Raw genomic sequence first — 25259 nt, 5'->3', positions numbered from 1 at the left:
TTATTGTCGAAAAAAAAAAAAAAAAAAAAAAATGATGATGTCATTGTTAGAAGTGCCAAAGCGTTATTTGTTCGACTTTATGGATGACAATTTGTCTCGTCCTCGATGAGAATTCTGATCCTTGTCTCAATAGAGATTAGAATGGAGAAAAGTTTTAAAAAAACGAAAATATCTCTTCCCGTCCGGTCCAGTATATATATATATATATATATATATATATATATATATATATATATATTAAGACTTAGATTTTTAATTTTTAAAATTAAAAATTACACTAAGAGTTGACCAAGGATAGAAAATTTCTGTCCCCCTAATTTTCCGCGGGGACGGAGATGCAGACCCACCAAGAATGGTGATGAGGTCGAAGTTTCGAGGACGGGAAGTATACTCCCCGTCCCGTTGCCATCCCTACATATAACTTATTTTTTATTTTTTTTTTGTTATTGTTAAGATAATTTTCTAATCTAAATTTAAGGTGAGTCATTTTTGTGTTCTTGTTTAAAAGTGGACAAGTATGAAGGCAAATCGTGCACCAAACTTAGTTTCAAATGACAAGAAATACACGGGGCAATTATAATACAAAAATACATACTTTATTCTAAAAAAAAGAAAGATAACAAACATTAATTTAGACCATGAATTCAAAATTAGATGAGGTCTCCTCTACATAGAGATGGCAATTTGTCCCATTCTTGATGGGATCCTCATTCTCTGCCTCGACGGGAACTACAATTTTTATTAATCTCTTTTCATTCTATCAATAAAATTTACTCCATCAGAGCCTATGTATAAGTTACAAGTAATCATTTTATCATCCAGCAAAAACATTATCTGTATATTATACACACAAGATAAACCAAATTAGTGTCTTTTAATCCACCAAAACAAGGTAGCAAAGCTGTCAATAAGCCTATTCTGACATCCAACAATACTCAACATTTCACAGTGTAGTGGTGGTTACAGGCTCAAAACCCCAAATGGGTGTTAAGAAGAACAAAACTATTGTCTTCTTGTAACACACCTTGGCAAAATGTATATGTTCATCCAAGAACATTTTCAGTGTGTGGTGGTTATAATTGATGACAAAAAACTGCAAAAAAAAGTGGTCTGATCTGATTCGAGTTTTTTGTATGTCCAGATCTGTGGTTTTCATTCTGCACCAAACTCAAAAACTCTCTAGTTGTTGAACATGGTGAGTAATTGCGTCCGGGCAGGATGGACCGCGTAGAAGCTCCAGACGGTTCGAATGTGGAGTGAACTGCAAGATGTAGTCTTCATCTGTGGAGAAACATAAAAACGAGCAAATTAATGGTCACGAAGGAATATCTGCAGCATTACTTGAATATATTAAAAGGTTAACGGGATTCTTACTTTCCTTTACTGTCCCGTAAAGCCAGCATAGAACCTCGTCTGCAAATGCAAGACATACTCCGCCCTGTCAAAATCAAAAGCCACGTAAAAATTCAGTGCTGCAGCAAACAAGAAGATCAACCACATGAAGAGAAATGTGATTTACAGAACGATACTAGTCCGACAATTTCCTGACAAAGACAACATCGTGAGTTGTCCATAGACCATGCACTCATGCAGTGCCATGCCATTCAAATTAACCAAACTGTGTGTATAAATGTATTGAAGTAGAGAGTGGTTACCTGCCAGTAACTTTTCATTTTTACCCTTTGTGTGATCTCATTAGTTCTCAATCTCTCAGTGCGGACAAGTCGACCATTATCATCCCTGCAGGCATGTGAGATTTAACATATTTGAAATTGCACTCCGGTTATCAACTATGAGTCTATGAGAACTCAATAGCAGCCATAAACCAGCACTTAACAATGTCATGAGAGGCAACAGAGGTCAAAGAATCGCATCTATTTACACTCAACCAAAAAAAAAACTATGAACAAAGGAAACACAGGATGATGTCATGAAATTAAAACCAACCTAAAACCAACAACAATGTAAGGTACTCCAGCAAGGAATGACTGGATCTGCACATGAGAAAAGGCATAGTTAAGAACTTAAGATATCATACCATAGAGTGTACTGTGTAAGAGCAAGAAAGAAGTTTTGTCAATCCAATGAATTCTCTTGATAACTTTCAGACTAGAAACAATAAGAGAAATTGTTAATCAATGGCCTATTAACAAATTCTCGATGAGTAATGCAGCAACAGATGGTAGCCCGTGAATAGTATAAACAATATCCCTTTTCTCATTATATTTAACTTATTGGTTTTTAGTTGTATTAATAAAATAAGTTAAGGGCACCATTTGGGTATATTCTTCCTTGACTTTTCACTTCTATTAAGTAAAGTGAAATCTACAAGGCTTGTATATAGATACACTTATATTCTGCAATAGACGTGTCTATAAAAGGTCAAATACCCAAAACTTGAGTAATTTCTCCCTCTCAAATTTTTCCTCAGTACGATGATCCAACAACTGCAAGCAGGGAAAAAAAGAGGGACAAAATTAGGTTTAGATTCCAAAACTAAATGAAATAAAGGGGGGAAGGTGTTACATCCAGGCAAACATTGTTACCTCGCGACTTGTTTTTAGTTCAACATAGAATCTTCTTCCGTCATCCCTTGAATCACAACAATCCATTTCAGCCCCCATCAAAATGCGGTGAGCTCCTATTTTGGTTTTAATTACAGCACAATATTCAACATTGGCATCAATGTCATGAATCCTATCTCCATCAGATCTACCAGGATCTTCAGTTGCAAGGCTCTCAAAACAATAGCCCCAGTAACACCTGCATACCAAACAATAACACCCCTAGTTCAATAACTTAATTATTAAATCCAAAGGAATTAAATGTTCATGAAAATTCCATAACTATCTTTTACCTTCTTCTATCTAGCTCACTTTTTGGCCTCTCTGGTAATTTATGCACATCCAGATAGACAACACCTTTCCTTTTGTGAACTCCCATTTCCCAAGGCTCATTCCTTATATAAGCAGTAGCCATTATCTGCAGATAATCAAGATTTTTTTGAAGACTGAAAAATTACATTGCCAAGCAGGCCCAAGAAGAGCCAACACACTGCACTGCAACTGAACAGGAAATTAAGAAGGAAAGGATGACCTATCATCCAAAGTCCAAAATCACTTCAATAAATAAAAAGTTGAAATTATAGGTGTCAAAATATCTATTTGCACCTTGGCCAAATATTTGTAGTGTACTGTCAAACCATAATACAGCAAACCAGTCAAAATGAGAGATTACCTTATTAAGGTTATTGCGATATGTCTGCCAGAAATGACAAGAGCAAAATAAATTAATATGGTTTCAACTACTGAACACATGAAAGTTCAGAATATGGAACATTCTTACCACAAAGTGCATCCTATCAAGTGGGATATTCTTATTCCTAATGCAGGCCAGAAGGTCACCGAAGCCCTGAGAGCCCAAATCTAGGGACAGAGTATCAGATGTCAGCCTTAATGCAAAATTTTCACTTCATTGAATTCAACCGTTAACATACCTCTCTTCTCAGTGAAAGTATCAAAGCCTTCATTTAGGTCAGATCCAATATCTTCAGTAATAAGACGTTTAAATAGCCTCTGGAAATTCAAACATGAATTAATAAAGGATTTCAAAAGCTAGAAGATAAACATACAAGAAACCGGTAAAGTATGGCTTACCAAGCTGCGATCATCAAAGTAGACATCTCCATCTTCTACACGACTATAGCAAGCAAGTTCACAAGGCTAATCACACCATGGGCCAAGTAAAACTTTATTATAAGAAAAAAGCAAAATTGATGCAGAAAAATGAGAATTTAATACATCATTTTCACAGCCCAACCCCCCTCCCCCCAAACCTTCTTTCCCATCTCTCTCATTGAGACAAAGAAGAAAGATGTCCAACCTCTTGGATTGCTGTGGATTTTCTTGCTAATGTTTCTTCACTCTTTGCAAACTTCAGTTCAGAAACAAAACGCTCATCACGAGGGGCATTTCCTCTACCATACCCATAATTCTGCCTTGGTGGATAATTGGGTGAAGGAAGGATGCCATTTCCTCTACCATTTTGCCAACGTCCACGCCCAAAGCCTCCTCTTGTGTGGTTGTTTGTATTTCGTACAGGGGGCAAAACTGTAATTGAAGAACAGGAAAAATGAATAAAGTACAGCTTGGATAAGCTTCTTTCAACTCATCTCCTCCTATAAGAACTACCAAAAAAAAGTTATTGAACCATGCTCACTGGAAATTGCTTATTTTAAAAACACTTAATTAAGTGGTTTGGATCTAAGACTAATGGAAATATGTCATAAACAGCACTTCTAAAACAATACAGCTATAGCATTGTTGATACAACATCGGAAGGGGGGAAACTTGGCATTGCAAAACGAAAACAAAAATGGAATCTAATAGAATCATTCAGGTATTATGCAGCATCCATAACTCCAACAATATAATCAAACAGCCTTTGAATGCTCCATGATGAACACAAAGTGTAAATTGAACCAGTTACCAACCATCCTTCAAAATTATCAAAAAATGTGTGAAGTCAAATTATGAAATTATCATTACCAGTCAGAATCAACTCGAAAATGCAGTCCTACTACGTTTGATCATCAAAGCAAGTAAGCAAAGCCTGACTGAGCTAAAATCACCAGAGGACAAATATATGCATGATTCGGAGGCAGCATAAGTACTCAAATCCACAATCACATACATTAAAACAGAGAAATTCGGGAAGTACCGGGAACCGGATAGGTACTAGTAGCAGGGGTTTTTACATACTCCTCATTATCCGAGCCAAACAGATCCTTATCGGAATCATCATCCTCATTCCCATACTTGGAGTGACTATTAACGTTACTATTAAGAGAAGACCTCACTTCGCCATTATCCTCCTCTTCTCCGCCGCTGTCGCTCCCGCTCCCGCTAGCGCTGCTGCTTCTGTTGGAGGAGGACGGCGAGGAAGAGGCGCCGGAAGAGGCGGAGGAAGAGGCGGCGGACGACGATGTAGCCGAGGATTGCGAAGCGGAGGATTGGCGTTGCTGTGGCTGGTTCTGTTGCTCGTCGTTTTCGTTTGAGTAGTTTTCTTCGTCGTCTTCTTCGCCGAATAGCTCTGCGGCAAAGTTGGTATTCATTCTCTGCTACTCTCTCTCTCTCTCGGTCGGCGAGCAGATCAGCAGATGGGGTTGGAGGTGGCCGGGATTTTGATCTTCGTCGGGACTCGGGAGGTTAGGGGGCTTTTATACGGCGTGGGGGCGGGCAGTGAAGGGCCGATCCGGAGGGTGACTCGTCCGAGTCGGAACTCTATTGAGTTAAGGATTCTAAATGTGGTGTTTCCTAATTTAGAAGATAATGTTACAATTAGGGATAACCTAGCGGAATAATTAATTTGGTAATCACAAGATTTCAATTTTAATTTCTTTAGGGGGTTGTAGAGTCGTCAAAAAGTGTTTTGTGCGTCGGGCTTACCTGCCTTGCTATGGGTAAGGGTAGAGCGGAGATATTCTCATGTGTGTTGATCAACTACATATAATCTGAGTTTATTTACCTCGTTGTAAGCTTTTACGGGATAAGTTCATAATGTGAACTTTGCCCAAAGTGAACATTCAAATAACGGTTAAACACGTCCAAGACACTTATATGTTTCCAAAAATGTTTTTGAACACGATTGAACTAATTAAATGTAAGTTCGTGTTTATAGTTTCATGTACGTTGGTGAAAGCAAATTCATTCAAGACTCAAATAGCCTAATGTTCAATACAAGAAAGAATAATCGATAACCAAAAGAATGACCATATCGAGAACTAGTAGCTCTAGCTAACAGATGATGAGCTAGCTTGTTCGCTGATATGCGGATAAATTGAATGAACAAATGATTCAAAGTGTTGTTTTAAAGAGCGACATTCCCCTAGAACCCGACCAACATAGGAGAAGTCAAGCCAACCACCATTGAGTAGTCTACAAACCATTTGACAATATGAAAATACCACAATATTTTTCCGTTCCCTTTCCAACATCCGTGATAGAGCTTCCTTGATAGCTAGTGGTTGAAAGGTAGCACAATGCCACAAAGGGCATTGGGACATGATGTAGCAATGGAAAATTAAAATTTGACATTTTTACACAAAATATAATACAATTTTTTTTTTTTTTTTTTGCTGATTTGAGCCTTAAGCATGCTCGAGGTTGTCTTTTGAGTGACTTAATAAAGACTAAGAGGATATTAGATAATTATTGTGTGGACACCATATGCGTTCAATTTAAAGGAAGATTAGTTTTTGGTGTTGGAGAGTAGTGTGTGCTTCCCTTTTGATTAAAAAAATGCGACCACATTAGTGGTAGCTGTTTTTAATATATTAACAAATGTGCACCGAAAGGGTGATGAATAGAGTGGATAGAGCATGATTTTTATACCAGAAGATAAAATGGTACAAGTTTAATTATTGTCAACTCCTCTCAAGTGAATCTTTAAGCACATTTGCACATGGCCTTTCTATTGCATGTTCACCTCATCACTAAAAAAAAAAAGAAGATAGAATGTAAATTACATTTGTTTCTCATGTGTCAAGTGTCTATTTAGAGCTTTATTTTTCAATTATAGAGTTCAATTTTGTTTTCTTCTCCAAAAAGTGAAAGTATTTTAACTCTTATTTCAAAAAATAGTTATGTGACTACTCTGTATTTTTAAAATGAAGTATGAGATATTCTTATTATTATCGTATTTTTTAAAAATTGTGTTTTTTTTTTTTTTTTTGTTGAAAGCCAAACAACCAAATATTTATTATTATACTTCTTTAGAACTATATGAATTTTGCATACTAAATATTATAAAGACATCATGCTGCTTGTACATATGAATAATGATGAATATTAAGAGTGAAAAATAAAATATTTTAAAAAATAAAATGCATTATTTTGACGAATTTCTCCGCTAATTTCAATCACAGTGAATCAGTGATAGCTTCCTACAAAGTCTTGATTCCTACAATGAGAATTTAATCATTTCTCCGTACTCCGCATATTACGAGTACTAACGCCCCATACAGCTCGTGGGATAATCAAGTCAACTTTCCAGTTTCCACCAAATCTCACAAATTTTCCAACCACACAGCTTAAAACAATTTCTGGGTTTCGATCTTGATCCTCAGAGCTCAAATGGGTCGGAAGCCGAACGACTCCGGACCCACCAAATGGGCTTCAATGGCTCTCCTCGTCATGGGGTTGATTTCCTGCATTGTGGTCTATACTTTCATGTCAGCTGCTCTAAGCCCAACGGGCAGCGAAAAGATTGAGTCTTTGGAGTCGGATAGCGCGGATGAAGGTGAAAGGAGTGATGGGTGTTGCAGAGGGATTGAGAATTTGGAGCTTTGGGGGCCTGCTGTGAAGTGGGGTGCCGATTTTAAGCTCAATTCTTCTGAGGAGTGCTGCAAAGCTTGCAAGGCTATGTGTAGCGCCAATTCTGGGGCTTGCTTGTGTGATACCTGGGTGTTCTGTGGAAACAGAGAAGCTTGTGGTTCCAAATTTGGTGAGGTAAGTTCTGGAATTTATGATTCTGATTTTGTGATTGAAATGATGTTATTATGGTGTGGTGATCGTTTGATGAATTTGGATTGATTTGTGCTTTCTGATATGTTTCAATTTTGTGGATTGCTTATTGAATTGGGTTTAGTAATTAGAATTTGACTTGTTGCTGAAGATTGAGATGGGTTTGCATTTGATGTTGGAATCATGAATTAGTGTATATAATTGATATTTTGCCCACAAAAGGCGAAATCCCTCACCTGAGGGCCCACATCCCGGCCAACAGGATTGTGAAAGGGTAAATCACGATGACACAACGACAATAGGAGGACCAGTATCGGGTGCCCATAAGGATATTTTAATGGATAACTTCTCATACTCTGCAAATTAGGCTTTCATTTTCAAGATTTACCATTATAACTTTATGATCAACTAAACTTTTGATGGTTTGTACTGAATCTGTTTCACTGGATTTATGTCTGAATTACTTACGTCCAAATCTTATGCATATTTGAAGTTANATTGTGTTTTTTTTTTTTTTTTTGTTGAAAGCCAAACAACCAAATATTTATTATTATACTTCTTTAGAACTATATGAATTTTGCATACTAAATATTATAAAGACATCATGCTGCTTGTACATATGAATAATGATGAATATTAAGAGTGAAAAATAAAATATTTTAAAAAATAAAATGCATTATTTTGACGAATTTCTCCGCTAATTTCAATCACAGTGAATCAGTGATAGCTTCCTACAAAGTCTTGATTCCTACAATGAGAATTTAATCATTTCTCCGTACTCCGCATATTACGAGTACTAACGCCCCATACAGCTCGTGGGATAATCAAGTCAACTTTCCAGTTTCCACCAAATCTCACAAATTTTCCAACCACACAGCTTAAAACAATTTCTGGGTTTCGATCTTGATCCTCAGAGCTCAAATGGGTCGGAAGCCGAACGACTCCGGACCCACCAAATGGGCTTCAATGGCTCTCCTCGTCATGGGGTTGATTTCCTGCATTGTGGTCTATACTTTCATGTCAGCTGCTCTAAGCCCAACGGGCAGCGAAAAGATTGAGTCTTTGGAGTCGGATAGCGCGGATGAAGGTGAAAGGAGTGATGGGTGTTGCAGAGGGATTGAGAATTTGGAGCTTTGGGGGCCTGCTGTGAAGTGGGGTGCCGATTTTAAGCTCAATTCTTCTGAGGAGTGCTGCAAAGCTTGCAAGGCTATGTGTAGCGCCAATTCTGGGGCTTGCTTGTGTGATACCTGGGTGTTCTGTGGAAACAGAGAAGCTTGTGGTTCCAAATTTGGTGAGGTAAGTTCTGGAATTTATGATTCTGATTTTGTGATTGAAATGATGTTATTATGGTGTGGTGATCGTTTGATGAATTTGGATTGATTTGTGCTTTCTGATATGTTTCAATTTTGTGGATTGCTTATTGAATTGGGTTTAGTAATTAGAATTTGACTTGTTGCTGAAGATTGAGATGGGTTTGCATTTGATGTTGGAATCATGAATTAGTGTATATAATTGATATTTTGCCCACAAAAGGCGAAATCCCTCACCTGAGGGCCCACATCCCGGCCAACAGGATTGTGAAAGGGTAAATCACGATGACACAACGACAATAGGAGGACCAGTATCGGGTGCCCATAAGGATATTTTAATGGATAACTTCTCATACTCTGCAAATTAGGCTTTCATTTTCAAGATTTACCATTATAACTTTATGATCAACTAAACTTTTGATGGTTTGTACTGAATCTGTTTCACTGGATTTATGTCTGAATTACTTACGTCCAAATCTTATGCATATTTGAAGTTATTCCTTAGTTCTTGGAGATTATATAAGAGTATAAGACACAAGAAAGGCTGAGGTTTTACTTTGACCTCCTTTGTGTAGTGCTGGCTGAAGAAGCAGAAAGATATCTTCACGCCTGATCGTCAGGAAGCAGGAAACAAAGTCATGTGGACCTCCGGCATTATTTTTGGGGGAGGAGAGGTATATTATCTCCTTTGAGCCTTTCCGTGATGTTCATCGTAATTTTCATCTCAATTCAACAACTTTGAAATGCTTTTGAGCACTCCCTTTGTTCCTGTTGTTATATTACTTCAATAACTTGCGTAGATGTTAGTAGTTAAATAATCATAGAAGCTTGTTCGACTTCCCTAATTTTCTTTCTTCCTCTCGTTTAGGGTATTGTTGCCTTGGAAACAGAGCATGGTTCTATTCGAGTAAAGGTATTTTGATTTCCTTTGTGAAAACAACTTCCCGCTCCTTATATAGACATCTGCAAGATTGCCTCATCCATTACATATTACGTAAATCTATCAAGTGTCATTCGGAGTGGCCTTTGGAAATATCTCATAAATTTGAATCTCGTGGCAACTATACTTAGCTCTCATCTCTGTGATCCATACGGTAAAGGGTATTATAATTGGTAATAGTTTTATTTCCTGCCATGACGGTATTATAATTGGTAACTATTTTCTTGCCTGCCATGGTCTACTAGGCAGCATGAAAGCATTTTGCCGACAATCTATGGTTCATATTTCATAGTTCTTGATAGAATGGTAAAGTGCACTGCTTCCCTGTCCCCCAAAGAAAGAAAGAAACCATCATAAAGTGGCTGTTTTAAAGATAGCAAGGAAATATAATGATCAATGGCTTATGAAAGCGTTTTTCCTAGCAAGATTTTGTTTTTCTTTAACATGCTTGCAAGTTGTGTTTTTACAATTTTATATTCGTTTAAAAATAGTTTCCTGCTTGCATTTCTTCATTGAAGTGACTAAACTAAGAGGAGCACGTTCTATTTCTTAACTCTGATTTCCACAAGGCCATCACAGAAGGGTATCAATTTATGGAAAGGATTGTGACACTAGGGGGAGATCATATACGAGAATCTGATTGGAATTGCAATCCCTTAACCCAATACATCCTTAAAGTCACGTGTTTTGGCATTATACTTTGTTACTGATCTAGTTTTTACATTTTAGGATTCCTGTCCTGTTTGGAGATGTTCTCCATCTGTTTCTTAAGGCCTATATCTCTAAATGTAAAAATGTTTCGGGATAGCGTTTTCACTGCATAGGCAGTGATTGGAAAGTCTGCAAGTATTGCATCCATTTTTCTTCCATTTCTTGCCAACAATTCCAATTGTTAAACTTTTAAATGCAATTTTCCCGTCTTTTTTTTTTCTTTTTTCTTCCTTCCTGTGAAAGAACATGGTTTGGTGCAGCTTTTGCCTGAATGCTCTCCACGCTCGATTGTCTACATACTAGACTTGCTAGCTTCACGCCACTGTGCAGGCTGCCAATTTCATCGTGCAGAAAGTAGGGGGGAAGCTTGGGATTCACAAGGAAATCACGTCAAAGATGTAAGAGTTCACCTCTCTTATATTGCTCCACGTGCTCCTCATCGAGCACGGGGAGTGAGGTCCCGATATGTTATCACCAGTTCACCTATCTTTCTTTTCGTTGGGCAGATGATATTTTCTTAATCCTCCGACATATCTTATTTTTTCAGGCTTCCTTCGGTCCTCCATATGCTCTAGTCCAAGGAACTCTCGAGGCCCAGGGCGTGACATTCAACAACATTCCCGCTGAATTCTGCCCGACCATAAGCCGGGGTTCAGTGGCATGGATCGGCTCAGGCCCCGAGTTCTTTATCAGCTTAGCAAACCATGAAGAGTGGAGACATACATATACTGTCTTCGGTTCTGTGCTGGCAGAAGACATGGAGATCGTGGAGAAAATCGCCCAGCTCCCGACTAAGCCCGACGATTGGAGTGGAGTTAGCGTGTCAGTCTTGGAGAAGCCGGTTCCCCTAAGGATTCGACGAATCAAGCGCAGTGGTTGATAGTTGAGACCTAAAGCAAACCACACCCTCTGATCCAACTTGAAATTTGAAACCAAGCAATTGACATTTTGCTGCAACTTTGTACATTGAGGTTATAGTTTCTTTTTCCCCCCTTAACATGTTCTTGTCACTTTTGTAATTTTGTTTGTCTTAAAATGTTTAGCAGAACTGTGCAAAGAAAAAGAGTTAAAAATTTCAATTTAGTTTCTTAAGGAATTTCTGTTTTGCAGTTTCTGCATTATCTGATAATAGTGATAATAGGAGGCCAACCTGTCCAAGTGCAGTATTGCATTGTGAACCCTGATACAAAAATTCTGTACTTTCAGTTAACACATTTTATACCTACAGACCTACAGTTAACATAACAGTTTCTGTACATATAAACAAATAATTGCTGACACATAATATGATAACTACAAGTATAGAAACTGTCAATTGCAGGTACAGAATGTGTATAAAAAAACGAACACTTATATTTATTGGATGATCAATTTTCACAATCATATTCTGCATTCTGGGTGAGTTTCTAGACCACAAGAAAGCAAATTAACATAAATTGTCGATAACTAATTGGCTAAAACCGATATACAAAAAGTCAAACTTGAAACTTTACGATTATCAAACTAACTGTCCAATCAATTCAGTTGCGGTTGTTCTCAAATTCATGAACCTCCACCTTATGAAAAATGTTTGTCGGCCGAAATGTAAGGTTATTTGAAAATTTGGGGCAAAACATAAATTTTGCAAAACATTGATCCCCTAAGCCCAACTGCACATCAATTTATAAACGGCTTCCTCTTCCCGCCACCACGGCGCCGCTGAAATTTTCTCTCCATCGCCGCCGTGACTGCGGCGTAGAACCACCGTAGTCCTGCTTGGGACTTAAACGAAAATGGTTCAATTTCACGAGCACATAGTGACGGAACTCCTCGAAGACGAAAACGGCGGTTTAGTCGTCCTCTCCGCCGGCCTAGCCCTCCACAAGCTCATCTCCTCTCTTCTCCTCCTCCATCACTCTTCCCAGGGCTCCCTCCTCATCCTCTCCGCCTCTCCTTCTCAGAGACACGCCATCGTTCGAAATCTCGAGATCGCGCTCCAACACGAAAGCTCCGTTCCCAGTACAAGTGAAGTTCCCAATTTGCCCTCGGAGATTACCTCCGACCTCCCCGCGCACCAGCGCCTGTCGCTCTATACTTCCGGCGGAGCGTTCTTCATCACTGCGCGTATTCTCATCGTTGACCTCCTCACTCACCGGCTGCCTACTACCGCCGTAGCCGGAATCCTCCTCCTCAACGCTCACTCCCTCTCTGATACCTCCACCGAGGCTTTTATCGTTAGGATTATCCGTTCGACTAACCGGTCACTCTATGTTAGGGCTTTCTCGGACCGCCCTCATGCCATGGTCTCCGGCTTCGCCAAGGCTGAACGAACCTTAAAATGCCTTTGGCTCAGAAAGCTTCATCTCTGGCCTCGCTTCCAGGTTTTTGAAAATTTTATTTTCCATGAATTTTGCATTTTAAGACTGTAATTTTTATGTACATTTTGCCTCTTAAATGGTGGCTTTGCAATGTGATATTTACAAAGTGTAATTAGAAATGCAGACCTATTTACATATTGTCTTTGCAGGTTTATGTTTCACAGGATTTGGAGAGGGATCCTCCAGAGGTTGTGGACATTAGGGTTCCAATGTCCCCATACATGATTGGCATTCAGAAAGCAGTGCTTGAGGTAATGGATGCATGTTTAAAGGAAATGAGGAAGACTAATAAAGTCGATGTGGAGGACTTGACAGTTGAGAATGGGCTTTTTAAGTCGTTTGATGAGATATTAAGAAGACAGTTGGATCCTATTTGGCACACATTAGGGAAGAAGACAAAGCAGCTTGTTTCAGATTTGAAGACATTGAGAAAGTTGTTGGATTACCTTGTTAGGTATTATTCAACTGGTTTATTCTTGAATCTAGATAGAATGTATTTATGCTCTATCAATTCATTGATATCATTTGATGCATTTTCATTTCATGTGAATTTATTTAAATGGTTCTGTATTTGTAGCAAAACATAACTTATAACATGAATAGGTATGATGCTGTAACTTATTTGAAGTATCTGGACTCACTCAGAGCATCAGAGAGTTTTCGGTCAGTTTGGATATTTGCAGAGTCTAGCTACAAGATTTTTGAGTATGCTAAGAAGCGGGTTTATCATTTTGGGAGGTCAGATAGTGGACAATTGGCAGGGCAGAGTAAGAGTAGTGCAACTAGAAAGAGAAAAGCTGGTGATGACAAGAAGGATGAAGGTCTGCTTTGCATTACTGGCATTTTTGAACTTGGCTAGAAATTTGCTAGTTTCATCTAAATTTACTAGAATTTTCTGAGGGTTTCTGCTAGAAAACATTTTTGATGCACCAAAAAATGAAAACCAAAGATAGACAACTAAAATATGTCCTTTTATCTTTTCTTTTTCCCCCCTTTTGGATAAGTGAGCAATTTATTCATAGAAGGGTATATTGGTCCCTGCATAGGTAGAGTTGGCTCTGCTTTAATTTTCTTAAGTTTTAAATCCACTTTAAACTCTTGAGCTTGCATATCTGTCTTAGTAACTACAGTCTAAGTAAGTTTTGGTGTATCCCTTTCTCTACTACAGAGTATCTTTTATTCATACTCTTTATAACTAGTGCATTCATTGGTCAAACATGCCTAAACTGTCTTACTCAAATTTTCTCTGAAATTTTCTTTTGGTACTTGTACTTCTATAGAATTACTTCTAAATTGCTCCTTTTTTGTATTCCAGCACATCCATCTTAGCATTCTCATCTCAGTTACAACCAAAAGATCATAATGGAAAGCAGAAAAGTGAAACACAAAGAAAAGGAAAAAACTAATTGCATAATAGATCTATGTTCTTGTTGTTCAGTCCTTAAAATTTTGCACATGATTTAAGTATCACTATCTGCTCTCCTTCAAGTTTGAAAATTTTCCACATGCAGATTCATCAGCAAGTACAAGTAGCAGAGTAGTTTTGCAGGAGGTCTTAGAGGAGGAACCAAAATGGAAGGTTTTACGTGTGAGTGAGTGAGTTCCATTTTCTTTGCAAGACTTATGCCTTTCGTTTTGGTTTTAGCTGTTTGTTTAGTAATTCTTCCCATTGTTGTGAACTTTCTTCTGAAAAGGGATGTTTTGCAAAAAAATATGTACTTAGTTTTCTAAGCTTTTCTTTCTTTCTTTTTGTTTGCTTCAGGATATTCTTAAAGAGATACAAGAGGAAAGAGAAAAGGAAGCTACAAGTGGAGAAGTAATAGCTGCAGAAGACAATGGCATTGTTTTAGTGGTTTGCAAAGATGAACGCTCTTGTGTACAGCTTGAAAATTGCATCACAAACTGCCCTCGGAAGGTTTTGGACTATATTCTTTGCATTATGTTATATGCTCTTCCCATCCCACAAATTCTTCATTATTTATTTTAGGATTCTGACAGCCTCTTATTGCAAAGTCTAGACCATTCTCAGTTTCGAAATTGTTAAGACATTCTATCTTGATGTAGAATTACATTTGGAGACCCTTTTCATTCTAATCAAATCCAAGAGGCTGTCTGCGGATTTGAAGTTTTGTGGAATTTGAATATGAAAAGAATTGCAACAAGGCTAGGGACAATTTCTGACAGAATGAAATTTTTTATATCCCTTTCTTTCAACAATACTAGGGTTTTGAAAACAGTGATAAATATTAAAGCTGTCACATGGCACTTCTCAATTCATGTCTGCATTCCTTTCCTATTGCATCACGTTTTGGCTTGTTATACAATATATAAGTCATGATCATTTTACAAACTCTCGTATTTCTTTCTATGAAGGTCATGCGGGAAGAATGGGAAAACTATCTGCTTAGCAAAGTAGAGCTGCAAGCTTTACCAAAACAGAAGAGCAAAAAGAAGCCAAAACAACAAAAACAACCTAAAGGTTTTGGGGTACTTGATGGAGTTGTTCTCGCAGCATCTGGGCAAAAGGCAGAAATTAGTAGCGCAAACAAACAGGAGCATGATGCGCTACTAGCAGTGGCATCGGAAATTAGTAAGAAAGCTAAAAAAGATACTGTTATTGAAGAAACTCTTCCGAATTCTATGGATGGTGGGGAATGTGACAATGGAAAGGGGAAAGGAAAGAAGAGGAGGAAGAAGAAGACAGAAACTAGTAAAAGTGACTGTGACTCTGCAACAGTAGATATATCTCATAGTGTAGGTTCCTCTACAAATGAAGAGCAGATGAATGGATGCTGTCCGGCTCTTGCTGGTAGCTCCGCTGACAATGCTGTGAATGATGCATCTCTTAATGAAGCATTGCTTCAAAAGGATGAGAAAACCTTTGGTGCTGAATCTTCAATGAAAACTAAACAGCTTCCACCTATGCACTTTTATGCCCTGGAGAGTAATCAGCATATACTTGACATATTGAAGCCTTCTGTCATTATTGTATACCATCCTGAGATTGCATTTGTGCGAGAAATTGAAATTTATAAAGCTGAAAACCCATCAATAAAAGTCAAAGTATACTTCCTTTTCTATGAAGATTCTACTGAGGTCCAAAAGTTTGAGGCAAGTGTACGGAGAGAAAATGGAGCATTTGAATCTTTGATTAGGCAGAAATCACTCATGATGATCCCAGTCGATCAGGTTTGCTATTAGATAGTTTTGATTTGGATTTTGCTTTTGAATTCAGAGCTAGTGCTTACATGCCCTTTTCACTTATGCTTTTCTTCCTTGATTTATAATCAGGATGGGCATTGTGCGGGACTGGATTCTTCTGTTGACACACAGTCCATACTTTCTCAAAATCTAATGACCAGAAAAGCTGGTGGTAGGAAGGAAGCACAGAAGGAAATGCAAGTACGTGAATTTGGAAATTGCCCCAACTTATAGCCATTCCTATATTAACCGAAGTTCTTAGTGTACTAACCGTTATTTCCTGGTTACACTAGGTTATAGTGGACATGAGGGAGTTCATGAGTAGCCTTCCAAATGTACTCCACCAGAAAGGTATGCGCATTATACCCGTGACCTTGGAAGTTGGAGACTACATACTTTCTCCGCTGATATGTGTAGAAAGAAAGAGTATACAAGACCTTTTTGGCAGTTTTGCATCCGGTCGCCTGTTCCACCAGGTGGAAATGATGTCACGGTATTATCGCATCCCTGTTCTTCTGATTGAGTTTTCTCAAGACAAGAGCTTTTCATTTCAGGTATGCCACTTTGCAAAACACTTTGAGGGGAAAGTTGCTCAGTCATATCTAACTTTTGGATTTGCTTTCAGTCTGCTAGTGAAATTGGTGATGATGTTACTCCAAACAGCATCATATCCAAGCTATCTTTGCTTGCTCTCCATTTCCCCCGCCTTCGTATTGTCTGGTCACGCAGTTTGCACGCTACTGCTGAAATATTTGCTTCTCTGAAAGCAAACCAGGATGAACCTGATGAGGTCAAGGCAATTAGAGTTGGTGTCCCATCAGAAGAGGGTGTAGTCGAAAATGATGTTAGGTACATACAACATGACATCTAATACGATTCTCCTCGTTTAGGATAGACATCAAACTAGTAGTTTCCTCGTTCATAAGTTCTGAAATATCTTAAATTCAAGTTTTCATTTTGAACTCTCTGAGCAACATCAACTAATCTTCCCTACTTCTCAACAGAGCCGAGAACTACAACACATCAGCCGTGGAATTCTTGAGACGCCTTCCAGGCGTGACAGACGCCAACTACCGGACCATAATGGATGGCTGCAAAAGCTTGGCAGATCTCGCTCTCCTTCCCGTGGAGAGACTAGCTGAGCTGATGGGCGGCCAGAAAGCTGCCAAAACGTTGAGGGATTTCCTCGATGCCAAGTATCCAACTATGGTTTAGCTCTGCTCGGTTTTTCAAAATTTCGCTTCCATTACCAAAAAATATGCCTCCTTTTAGTTATGCTTGCTTGTAGAATTCATTTATGGTGTACATTGTGTATTATGACATTTTTCGCCTAAATTGTGTTTTTTGGTTCTTGTTTGTAACTTGTGCTACCAAGATTTGTTACATTACCTGTAGTTGTTCTATGAGTTTAATAATTATTTTAGAAGAATTTCTCTCAATAATAGTTTAATTTTTTTTCAACAACTTACATTATTTTATAGTCTTATATTTAACGTACAGAGACTTTACCAACCGGATCCGTGGCGCAATGGTAGCGCGTCTGACTCCAGATCAGAAGGTTGCGTGTTCGATTCACGTCGGGTTCAAATCCCCCGAAAACAAATCCGGATCTTCCTTTTATTCATTTTTATATTATTATAATCTCAGAATCCAGAATGTTATGGGCTGCCATACTTATTGTCTTATTCAATGCACAAAATTTAATCATGTCAAAGGTAAAGGCTGCTATTGGAGTGGGCAAAAGTATAAATTATTGAAAAGGTTATAGATTTAATTTTTGTCAATGTGTGAGGTTTTTTTTGAGTAGGGTTTATCCAATGCGTTTTAGCAGACTGAAGTTTTGTATGTGCACCAATTATCTTTCTACTTAATAAGTTGTTTAGTTACTGTGATTTATTTTTTCCTGTTGAATTGGGATGTGTGAGCTTTTGAGGCGATAAATTTTGCCTTTTGTAGGCAAAGAAGTTTGGTCACTCAATTCAATGTTACGTTAGTTAATAAAGGTGCATTTGCAGATTGCCGATTCATCTCCATTACTCTATGCTTGTCCCAAAAAGTTGAATCTCAATTCCAATGGTCCTGACATCCCAGCCCGATTCATCTCCGATCCATTACTCTATGCTGTGCATATAGTGTGATGTTCTTATGGTATTATTACTTGAAGCCCATACTGCATGGTTTTGAGTGTTACAAACTGTTAAGAAAGTACATGGTTTTGGACCTGAACTTGCAGAATGAATTTGTGATGGTCTTTTCCCCCTTTTCATCTCCATGAACCAACACTGCTCAAGTAGACATGTTTACAACCACAACTAATCAACACCACCAAAAAAGTTAAACAACAATGTGTAAAATTCGTCATGGGATATAACTCAATTGGTTGTTCAATCTAAAGGGGAGTTAAGTGCTCTGGTGTAATTTACAAGCACTTTGAGGCTAGGTTAGGGTAGTCAAGTCAATGCTCGGACTCAGCTCAAGTGGTTGAATTCGGAGTCGATTGTCGAGCCCTCACATGCTTAGCCTTAGAAAGGAGAAAGCTATGGATCGGATCAGTTAGTTGGAAATACGTAAGCTTGGTGGTTATGGAGTCAATGTTATGTCTTTTGAGTTCATTTCCTAATTATGGAGGGCTTTAATAGCAGGGGTTACTCTCTTAGATTTGTACAGTGTAATTAAGGAAATTTATCGATCACTTCAATTATTAGTAGAATGGGCATATGCATAAATACCTTGAAAAAGAATGTTCGTTGTTCGATTTTTCAGCTTTCAAAAGGTTTATCACTCTTCTTTACATCCTTGCTTGCAATCTGAGTGGTTATGTTAGCTTGCTCTCGATTACTCCAGTCGTAAAGCCAATACGGTAGACTGTTGTTCGTTATGCGTAACTGTACTCCTTTGCCAAAACTGTAGGATAGTGGTAGATGAGGTTCTCGGATTATAGTTAAATCCTTAATAATGTGTAAAACTCAACTTTAAAACCTGAATTTGGATATCAACTCTTTTTATTTATTTATTATTATTATTTTTAATGATCATGGTGACAATGTTGTTGAACAATGATGATGGCACAAGGACTCAAGGAGTCGCCTCAATGATAGTTGTCACTTCACTAGATTTGCTCTTTTTTGCATCATGAAGGTATCATTAGCTATGAGGAAAAATGATTATAATCAATATGAAATTGGAGAAGTCATAGCACAAGATTACAACAAAATATTGCACCATCCCACCACACAATCTTTTCCATGGGCCATCCACTTCAACCATTCATTGAACTTTCTTCTGATCTATAACTATAAAGTAACTCAATGTGATGCGCATAATGCACTATATATATAGTGTTATGCATTTTCTTTAAATTAGCTTTTAAAATAATTTGTAAGGTATGGCAAAAAATCTTAATAAACAATTAAACACCCTATGATGACAATCTAAGGTCATATAAAAAATCAAAGTTATTATAATGTATTCACTTATAGAGAAGTTGAACTCTCATCTATGTACAATGCATAACTACTTTCTCAAAGAGTCAAGTAACTTCCACTGAGACTTCCATATGAGGGAGCGACTTGGTATCATTGAACCACGAGGTCTTTGACAGATAGACTAACATATAAATCTTACTTAGATTACTTATTATAATGATCAAGGTTTGAACCCATAATAAGAAATTCTAATACTATATATACATCTATATATGCGTATCTATTTCGGGGTAAGTAGTTATATTCAAAATATATGAGAATGTTTACAATTTGATGATGATGACTACAATGATAACATGTTTATGTAAAAAAGATTAAAACACCCTCAAGTGCATTACTTGAGAGTTTCTTGGGTTACAAACTTACAACCTAATCATACATGAGAATCTATTGAGAGAATCCGATCGACAAGGGTCACAACCACACCTAAAGATCAGATATACACCTGCAGGTAAATTCTGTTCAGATTCGACCTAAAGATTGTTAGCTAGGCAATAATCGAACTTGTAGTAACGTTCTGATCTGTTACGAGAAGATCTACCCACTTGACAAACCCTAAAGAACTTGAATTTCAACTTTGATTGGTTGAGTGTTGTTGTTGTTGACATGATTATTATCACCATTCTCCATCCCTCCATTATCCATTTCCTCAACTCTATAAGTTGAGTGGACACCATACACCACATAAAACAAACAAATCATCCCACTCCAAATCCCAAACCTCTTATACGCCTTCGCATTCAAAGTTCCCATCAAGAACACATTCAAGAAGATGGACATCGCCGCCGGCCACGGCATGAGCGGCACCGACCAATTCTCCGGCCGCCGCGCGCACGGGACCAAGCGGTGGAAAAGGGCCGTGAAGGACAGCGTCAAGAAGCCGAATAATGGGAGGTTCCACCATTGCAGATCGAGCTTCCATGACAGGGAAAATCCCAGAGAGCTGCTGGAAACCAGGAAGAGAAAGAGGAGAACTTGGAAAGGTGGGTTGCCGTTGATTATGGCGTATCGACGGTAGATGAGGGCGTTGGCTACTAGGTAGAAGACGACGAGTGTTCCGATGGAGATTATTTCTATTACTATCTTTAGCTCTGTGAATAGTGCAACGGATGCTTGGCAAATCCCTACACCATATAACATGAATTGAAGAAGATCAATGAGTAATAATATAATATAATGTGAGTAATGTTGATGTATTATTGGAAATCATTACCAATACTAACTCATACAATAATATATTGTATCGATATAATCAACACTGGTTCGTTTCGACATTATAGAAGTTCCCTTCAATTATAATATGAAGAACGACAAATCAAACATATAATAAAACAACTTATTGATGTAACTTCAATACTGGTCGATTATCTAGTTGACAAGAATCTTGAGGCTAGGGCTTTTAGATAGTTGATATGGTTAAGTGTGTAATATGAAGAACGACAAACCAGACATGTAATAAAACAACTGATTGGTGTAACTTCAATATTGGTCGATTAACTAGTTGATCGACAAGAATCTCGAGACTAGGCTTCTAGATAGTTGAAATGGGTAAGTGTGTCAAAGTACATAGTTTTAGTCTCTCCGTTATTTAGTGGATTTCTATTATTTATTGTAATAGGTGTAAATGGAGAGAACCAAAAAAAAAAAAAAAATAGTGGTAAGAAAAACCGACATTTATTATCCAAAGGAGTGGTTGAACCCGAAGGGTATTCATAAAAATCAAACTCGTGAGCTTATAAGAATCATGTTTAACCTACTCCTCGATCATCACTTTTGGGACAAACAAGCTAGAAATATATTTACTTGTATATATTTAGAAAACAGAAATTAAAATACCAGAAAATGAATACAGAGTTGAAGTAAATGCGTCAAGTCTAATCTAATAGAGTATGTAGTTAGTGGAGAGTTATTATTATGTTGTTTAATTAAACTCACCCAAGAAGATAGTTGCATTCAATGGTGTGCCTGTTGAAGGATGCACTTTGGCTAGCCAAGAAGGCACAAGCCTAGCCCTCCCAACAACACAAAGATACCTAGCTTGCCCAAGCATGGCAACCAAGAGAGAAGCCACAATCCCTAAACTTGCCCCAACCCCTACTACATTGCTTGCCCATTTCCACCCCATCATTTTGAAGGCTGCTGAAAATGATCCCTGTTCAGGAATCTATCCACAATTCCCACAAAAAACCAAAAAAAAAAAAAAAAATCAATCCCCGAATAAGAAATTCTCGAAACGAAAACAGAAAACACCCACGTTCAATTTGTCTGGAGAAACGAAAACAGAAAACCCCCACGTTTAATTAGTTAGTACTGTCAAGACCGTGTGGTCTATGACACCCTGCTATGAAAGGGGTGAGTTCGAGCCTCAGTGGAGGCGAGATAATTATGAACAGATACAAATACTGTATTGTAATAGAGTAAAACGAAAACGGGAGAACAGAAGTAAACGTAGCTCACTACTCACAAGATTATAAGGAAGGAGAAGGCAGAGAGAAAGAGCCATGAGGCAGTAAAGGGCAGAAACAATGAGGACTGAGCCAACAATCCCCACTGGTAAGCTCTTGGAAGGGTTTGTGATTTCTTCAGCCATGGTTGACACTGAATCATACCCAATATAGCTGAAATAAACTATGGCTGCCCCATCAAGAACCCCTCTCACCCCAAAAGGAGCCAACCCTCCAGCAGGCTTCACCAAGTTGTCTGAACTCCCTTTGTAGAAACCAGCAATTATTATGAACCCAAAGAAAACCACATGGAAGATTGTCATCACAAGGTTCAACAATGAGCTCTCCTTAGTGCTGCAAAATCAAGAATTATATTTAGCTGGAGGTAATCCCGACTAAGTTGGTCAGACTATTGACTTGACAACCACAAAAGTTACAAGTTCGACTCCCAGCAATATGGTCTATTGGCCTTCTTGATTTGAGCCAGTAGTTATGGACAACCAACTAGGTTAGTTTACCTAATTGTGGTCTTTTGTTGGTTAGGGTCACAAAGCGGGACAATCTAGGCTGATTTACCTCGTTATGATTTTTTACCTGCTAGGATTGCAAGGCGGGATTTACCCTGTATACACTCTTGGATAGTGGTTACTGGTAAAAAACACTGGTTTAGCTAGCATTTTCCCTGAAGGTTATTACCAAGAAAACTAAAGAATGATGAATATAGAAGTGATGATAAGATTCAAACCTGTGGCACAAGCAAATAGTGAGAAGAATGATCAATGCAACAGCTGGGAAGTCCAACATGTTGTAACCTTCCATTAATCCATCCACTTTAACCCTCCAAGAATCTGGGTTGCCTTCCCCAAACGCATAGGATAAATACTCAGTGAAGCTTCTTGAAACAGCAGCATTTGACAGCACATAATCCATCAGTATGTTTGCTCCTGCAAAGTACCCTACAAACTCTCCTGCAACAACAACAATATGGGAAACATCATTAAACTTCACTGTCACACCCAAGATTCTGTCTATAGTAAAAACCAAGAAATTGAAGGGTCAGTTCCAGTCAAGTTGGTCAGATTATAGACTTTGTAATCACACGGTTACAAATTTAACTTCTAGTGAGAACGGCTTACTGACCTTCTTAGTTTTAACCAGTTAGTTATGGACAACCGATGCTGGTTTTTTCTTTGCCCGTTAAGATCACAAGGCGGATTTACCTAGTACACACTCTCGTGCCCGCTAGGATCAAAAGGCAGGTTTACTTGCCCACTAGGATTACAAGGTGAGTTTACCTAGTACACTCTCGTGCCCGCTAGGATCACAAGGCAGATTTACTTGCCCATTAGGATCACAAGGCAAGTTTACCAGTACACACTGACAATCGATGCTGGTTGTTCCATGACAACCAATGCTGGTTTTTCCTTTGCCCACTAGGATCACAAGGTGGGTTTATCCAGTACACACTCTTGTACCCGTTAGAATCACAAGGCGGGTTTACCTAGTACACACTCTCGTGCCCGCTAGGATCACAAGGTGAATTTACCCAGTACACACTCTCGAGTAGTGACTATAGATTGTTCTGTTCACTCAAAACCAAGAAACCGAAGAATATATATTACCAAAGGTTATGCGGAGATAACTGAAAGCGCCGCCGGCGACGGGGACCTCAACGGAGAACTCAGTGTAGCACAAGGAGGAGAGGAGGGCCGACAGGCCAGCGACGATGTAGGAAATGAAGACAGCAGGGCCGGCGGTTTTGCGAGCAACGGGGCCGGTGGTCACGAAAACTCCGACACCAAGCATTCCTCCGACGCCGAGAGCGACCAAATCGTACCATGTCAGCTTCCTCTTCATGTCCGCACCAGACCTCAGTCTCACCTTGTTGAGCTCCTGGTCGGGCGTCCATGTCGCCAGCGCTCTCTTCTTCAGCTTTTTTGGCGTCTGCGACAGAGAATTAAGGTAAGTGGAGAAGAAGAATTTGGGCATGCTTCTTGAAACTGCAGTTTCAGTGGCAGCCATTTTTTTTTCTCTTTGGGTTTCTTTTTTCTTGGGTGGATGGTTTTCAGCTGCAATTGCAAGGACTTATATATAAGCCATGGCAAGAGTATTTTGGTTGATATATATATATATATATATATATATATTGTTCAGGCGAGTCCACCCCTCCCATGAGTAGGCTGAACAGATTTGGGCCATTAAAATGCTTGAGATCACTGACTTAGATTTTACCGATGGCTCAGATCTGTCCACACCGGAGTAGGAAACGATGGATCATGAATCTATATATATGTGTGTTTTTATTTTCTTTTTTGCTTTTCTCTACTTTTTCTCAAAGGTTGATGGATGGATGATAACCAATATAATTGGGATATGAAAAAGGGTTAGGTATCTCATATTGATCACCATGCACCGCATTATTTTCTTTTACATATAATTTATAGAATATATAAAAAAGAATTAGGTATCTCATAACCATGACATATATATATATATATATATATATATATATATATATATATATATATATAAAATCAATATATCTATCCTTTATTGTAAATCTGTTTGTTCATTAGTTATTTATAAATTGGTCATCTCACCGGCCCTCAGTTCTCGCACTTTTATATTTCTTTATTCATTGAAATGTCATCTAATGAATAAAAAATAATAAGAATTACTAAGTATTAGAGACCAAAGGTGCATATTTTGGTATACGATATTCAATTTTTATTTATGAGCCATGATATAAGCTTTGTTTGTCATACTTAACTTATAAGTTAGCTTAAAGTTGATATTTTGAAATGCTACCGTAAAGAGCGTTTGTAGTTAAATATGATATATCTAATTGTATCGGTACTATTGACACTAATATTACAGTAACGGTTACAACCAATTATGATATATTTAATTGTAGTAAAATTGGATTGAGGTGGAAGGTTGTAATTTGTAGAAGAGAATTGAAGCCCCAATGGTGTCCCTTAGGATTTGGTGAAGGTACTTATTTGTCCTTTGGTTCTCTCAGCTTAATTGTGACAATAATACCCTTTTTTATTATTTCTCTCCCCCTTCAGCTTTTTAGAGAACCAAGACAATAAACTATGAAGATATCACACTTCTCATTGGAGAAGCATGCAAAGAAGGTGGACAAAAGTTCCAATTATTATTATTATTTTTATGAAGAAAACAAGCTTGTAAGAGCTGAGGAATCACAACGTAAACAAATGGTTTTTTTTTGGGGTTGGGGGTTGGGGTTGGGTTAGGGGGTAGGGAAGGGGGGGGGGGGGGGGT

General features: G+C 38.2%; 4 protein-coding genes and 1 non-coding gene across 5 annotated transcripts; 3 read left to right on the top strand and 2 right to left on the bottom strand.

Annotated features, from left to right (window-relative positions):
* Positions 1-792: 792 nt before the first annotated feature.
* LOC116027874 (decapping nuclease DXO homolog, chloroplastic) lies at positions 793-5241 on the bottom strand. Its single transcript, XM_031269645.1, has 13 exons — positions 4720-5241; positions 3883-4109; positions 3657-3722; positions 3497-3575; positions 3346-3425; positions 3238-3261; positions 2858-2982; positions 2547-2763; positions 2391-2447; positions 1948-1994; positions 1656-1740; positions 1375-1438; positions 793-1281 (listed from the first exon to the last, which is right to left on the bottom strand). Exons 1-13 carry the CDS (start codon positions 5111-5113, stop codon positions 1169-1171), a joined length of 1578 nt encoding a protein of 525 aa, XP_031125505.1. The 5' UTR covers positions 5114-5241; the 3' UTR covers positions 793-1168.
* Positions 5242-8280: 3039 nt separating this feature from the next.
* LOC116026623 lies at positions 8281-11593 on the top strand. The gene is made up of 5 exons (XM_031267954.1): positions 8281-8819; positions 9409-9507; positions 9702-9746; positions 10745-10882; positions 11032-11593. The coding sequence occupies exons 1-5, from the start codon at positions 8445-8447 to the stop codon at positions 11362-11364; spliced, it is 990 nt and encodes a 329-aa protein (XP_031123814.1). The 5' UTR covers positions 8281-8444; the 3' UTR covers positions 11365-11593.
* A 565-nt stretch (positions 11594-12158) lies between these two features.
* On the top strand, positions 12159-17436 carry LOC116027659 (DNA repair endonuclease UVH1). Its single transcript, XM_031269364.1, has 10 exons — positions 12159-12844; positions 12991-13295; positions 13445-13662; positions 14353-14429; positions 14604-14756; positions 15215-16030; positions 16133-16243; positions 16336-16596; positions 16668-16891; positions 17047-17436. The coding sequence occupies exons 1-10, from the start codon at positions 12257-12259 to the stop codon at positions 17255-17257; spliced, it is 2964 nt and encodes a 987-aa protein (XP_031125224.1). The 5' UTR covers positions 12159-12256; the 3' UTR covers positions 17258-17436.
* Positions 17437-17556: 120 nt separating this feature from the next.
* TRNAW-CCA lies at positions 17557-17628 on the top strand. The gene has a single exon. It is a non-coding gene; the product is annotated as a tRNA-Trp (tRNA).
* Positions 17629-19740: 2112 nt separating this feature from the next.
* LOC116027127 (cationic amino acid transporter 6, chloroplastic-like) lies at positions 19741-24034 on the bottom strand. The gene is made up of 5 exons (XM_031268557.1): positions 23594-24034; positions 22717-22939; positions 21992-22325; positions 21463-21691; positions 19741-20651 (listed from the first exon to the last, which is right to left on the bottom strand). Exons 1-5 carry the CDS (start codon positions 23991-23993, stop codon positions 20083-20085), a joined length of 1755 nt encoding a protein of 584 aa, XP_031124417.1. The 5' UTR covers positions 23994-24034; the 3' UTR covers positions 19741-20082.
* Positions 24035-25259: the final 1225 nt, after the last annotated feature.

Source organism: Ipomoea triloba, chromosome 8, assembly GCF_003576645.1.
Source record: "Ipomoea triloba cultivar NCNSP0323 chromosome 8, ASM357664v1".
In the NCBI taxonomy this organism is placed as follows: Eukaryota; Viridiplantae; Streptophyta; class Magnoliopsida; order Solanales; family Convolvulaceae; genus Ipomoea; species Ipomoea triloba.
Note: the sequence above shows the minus strand (reverse complement) of the source record. Positions and strands in the feature narration are given on the sequence as shown.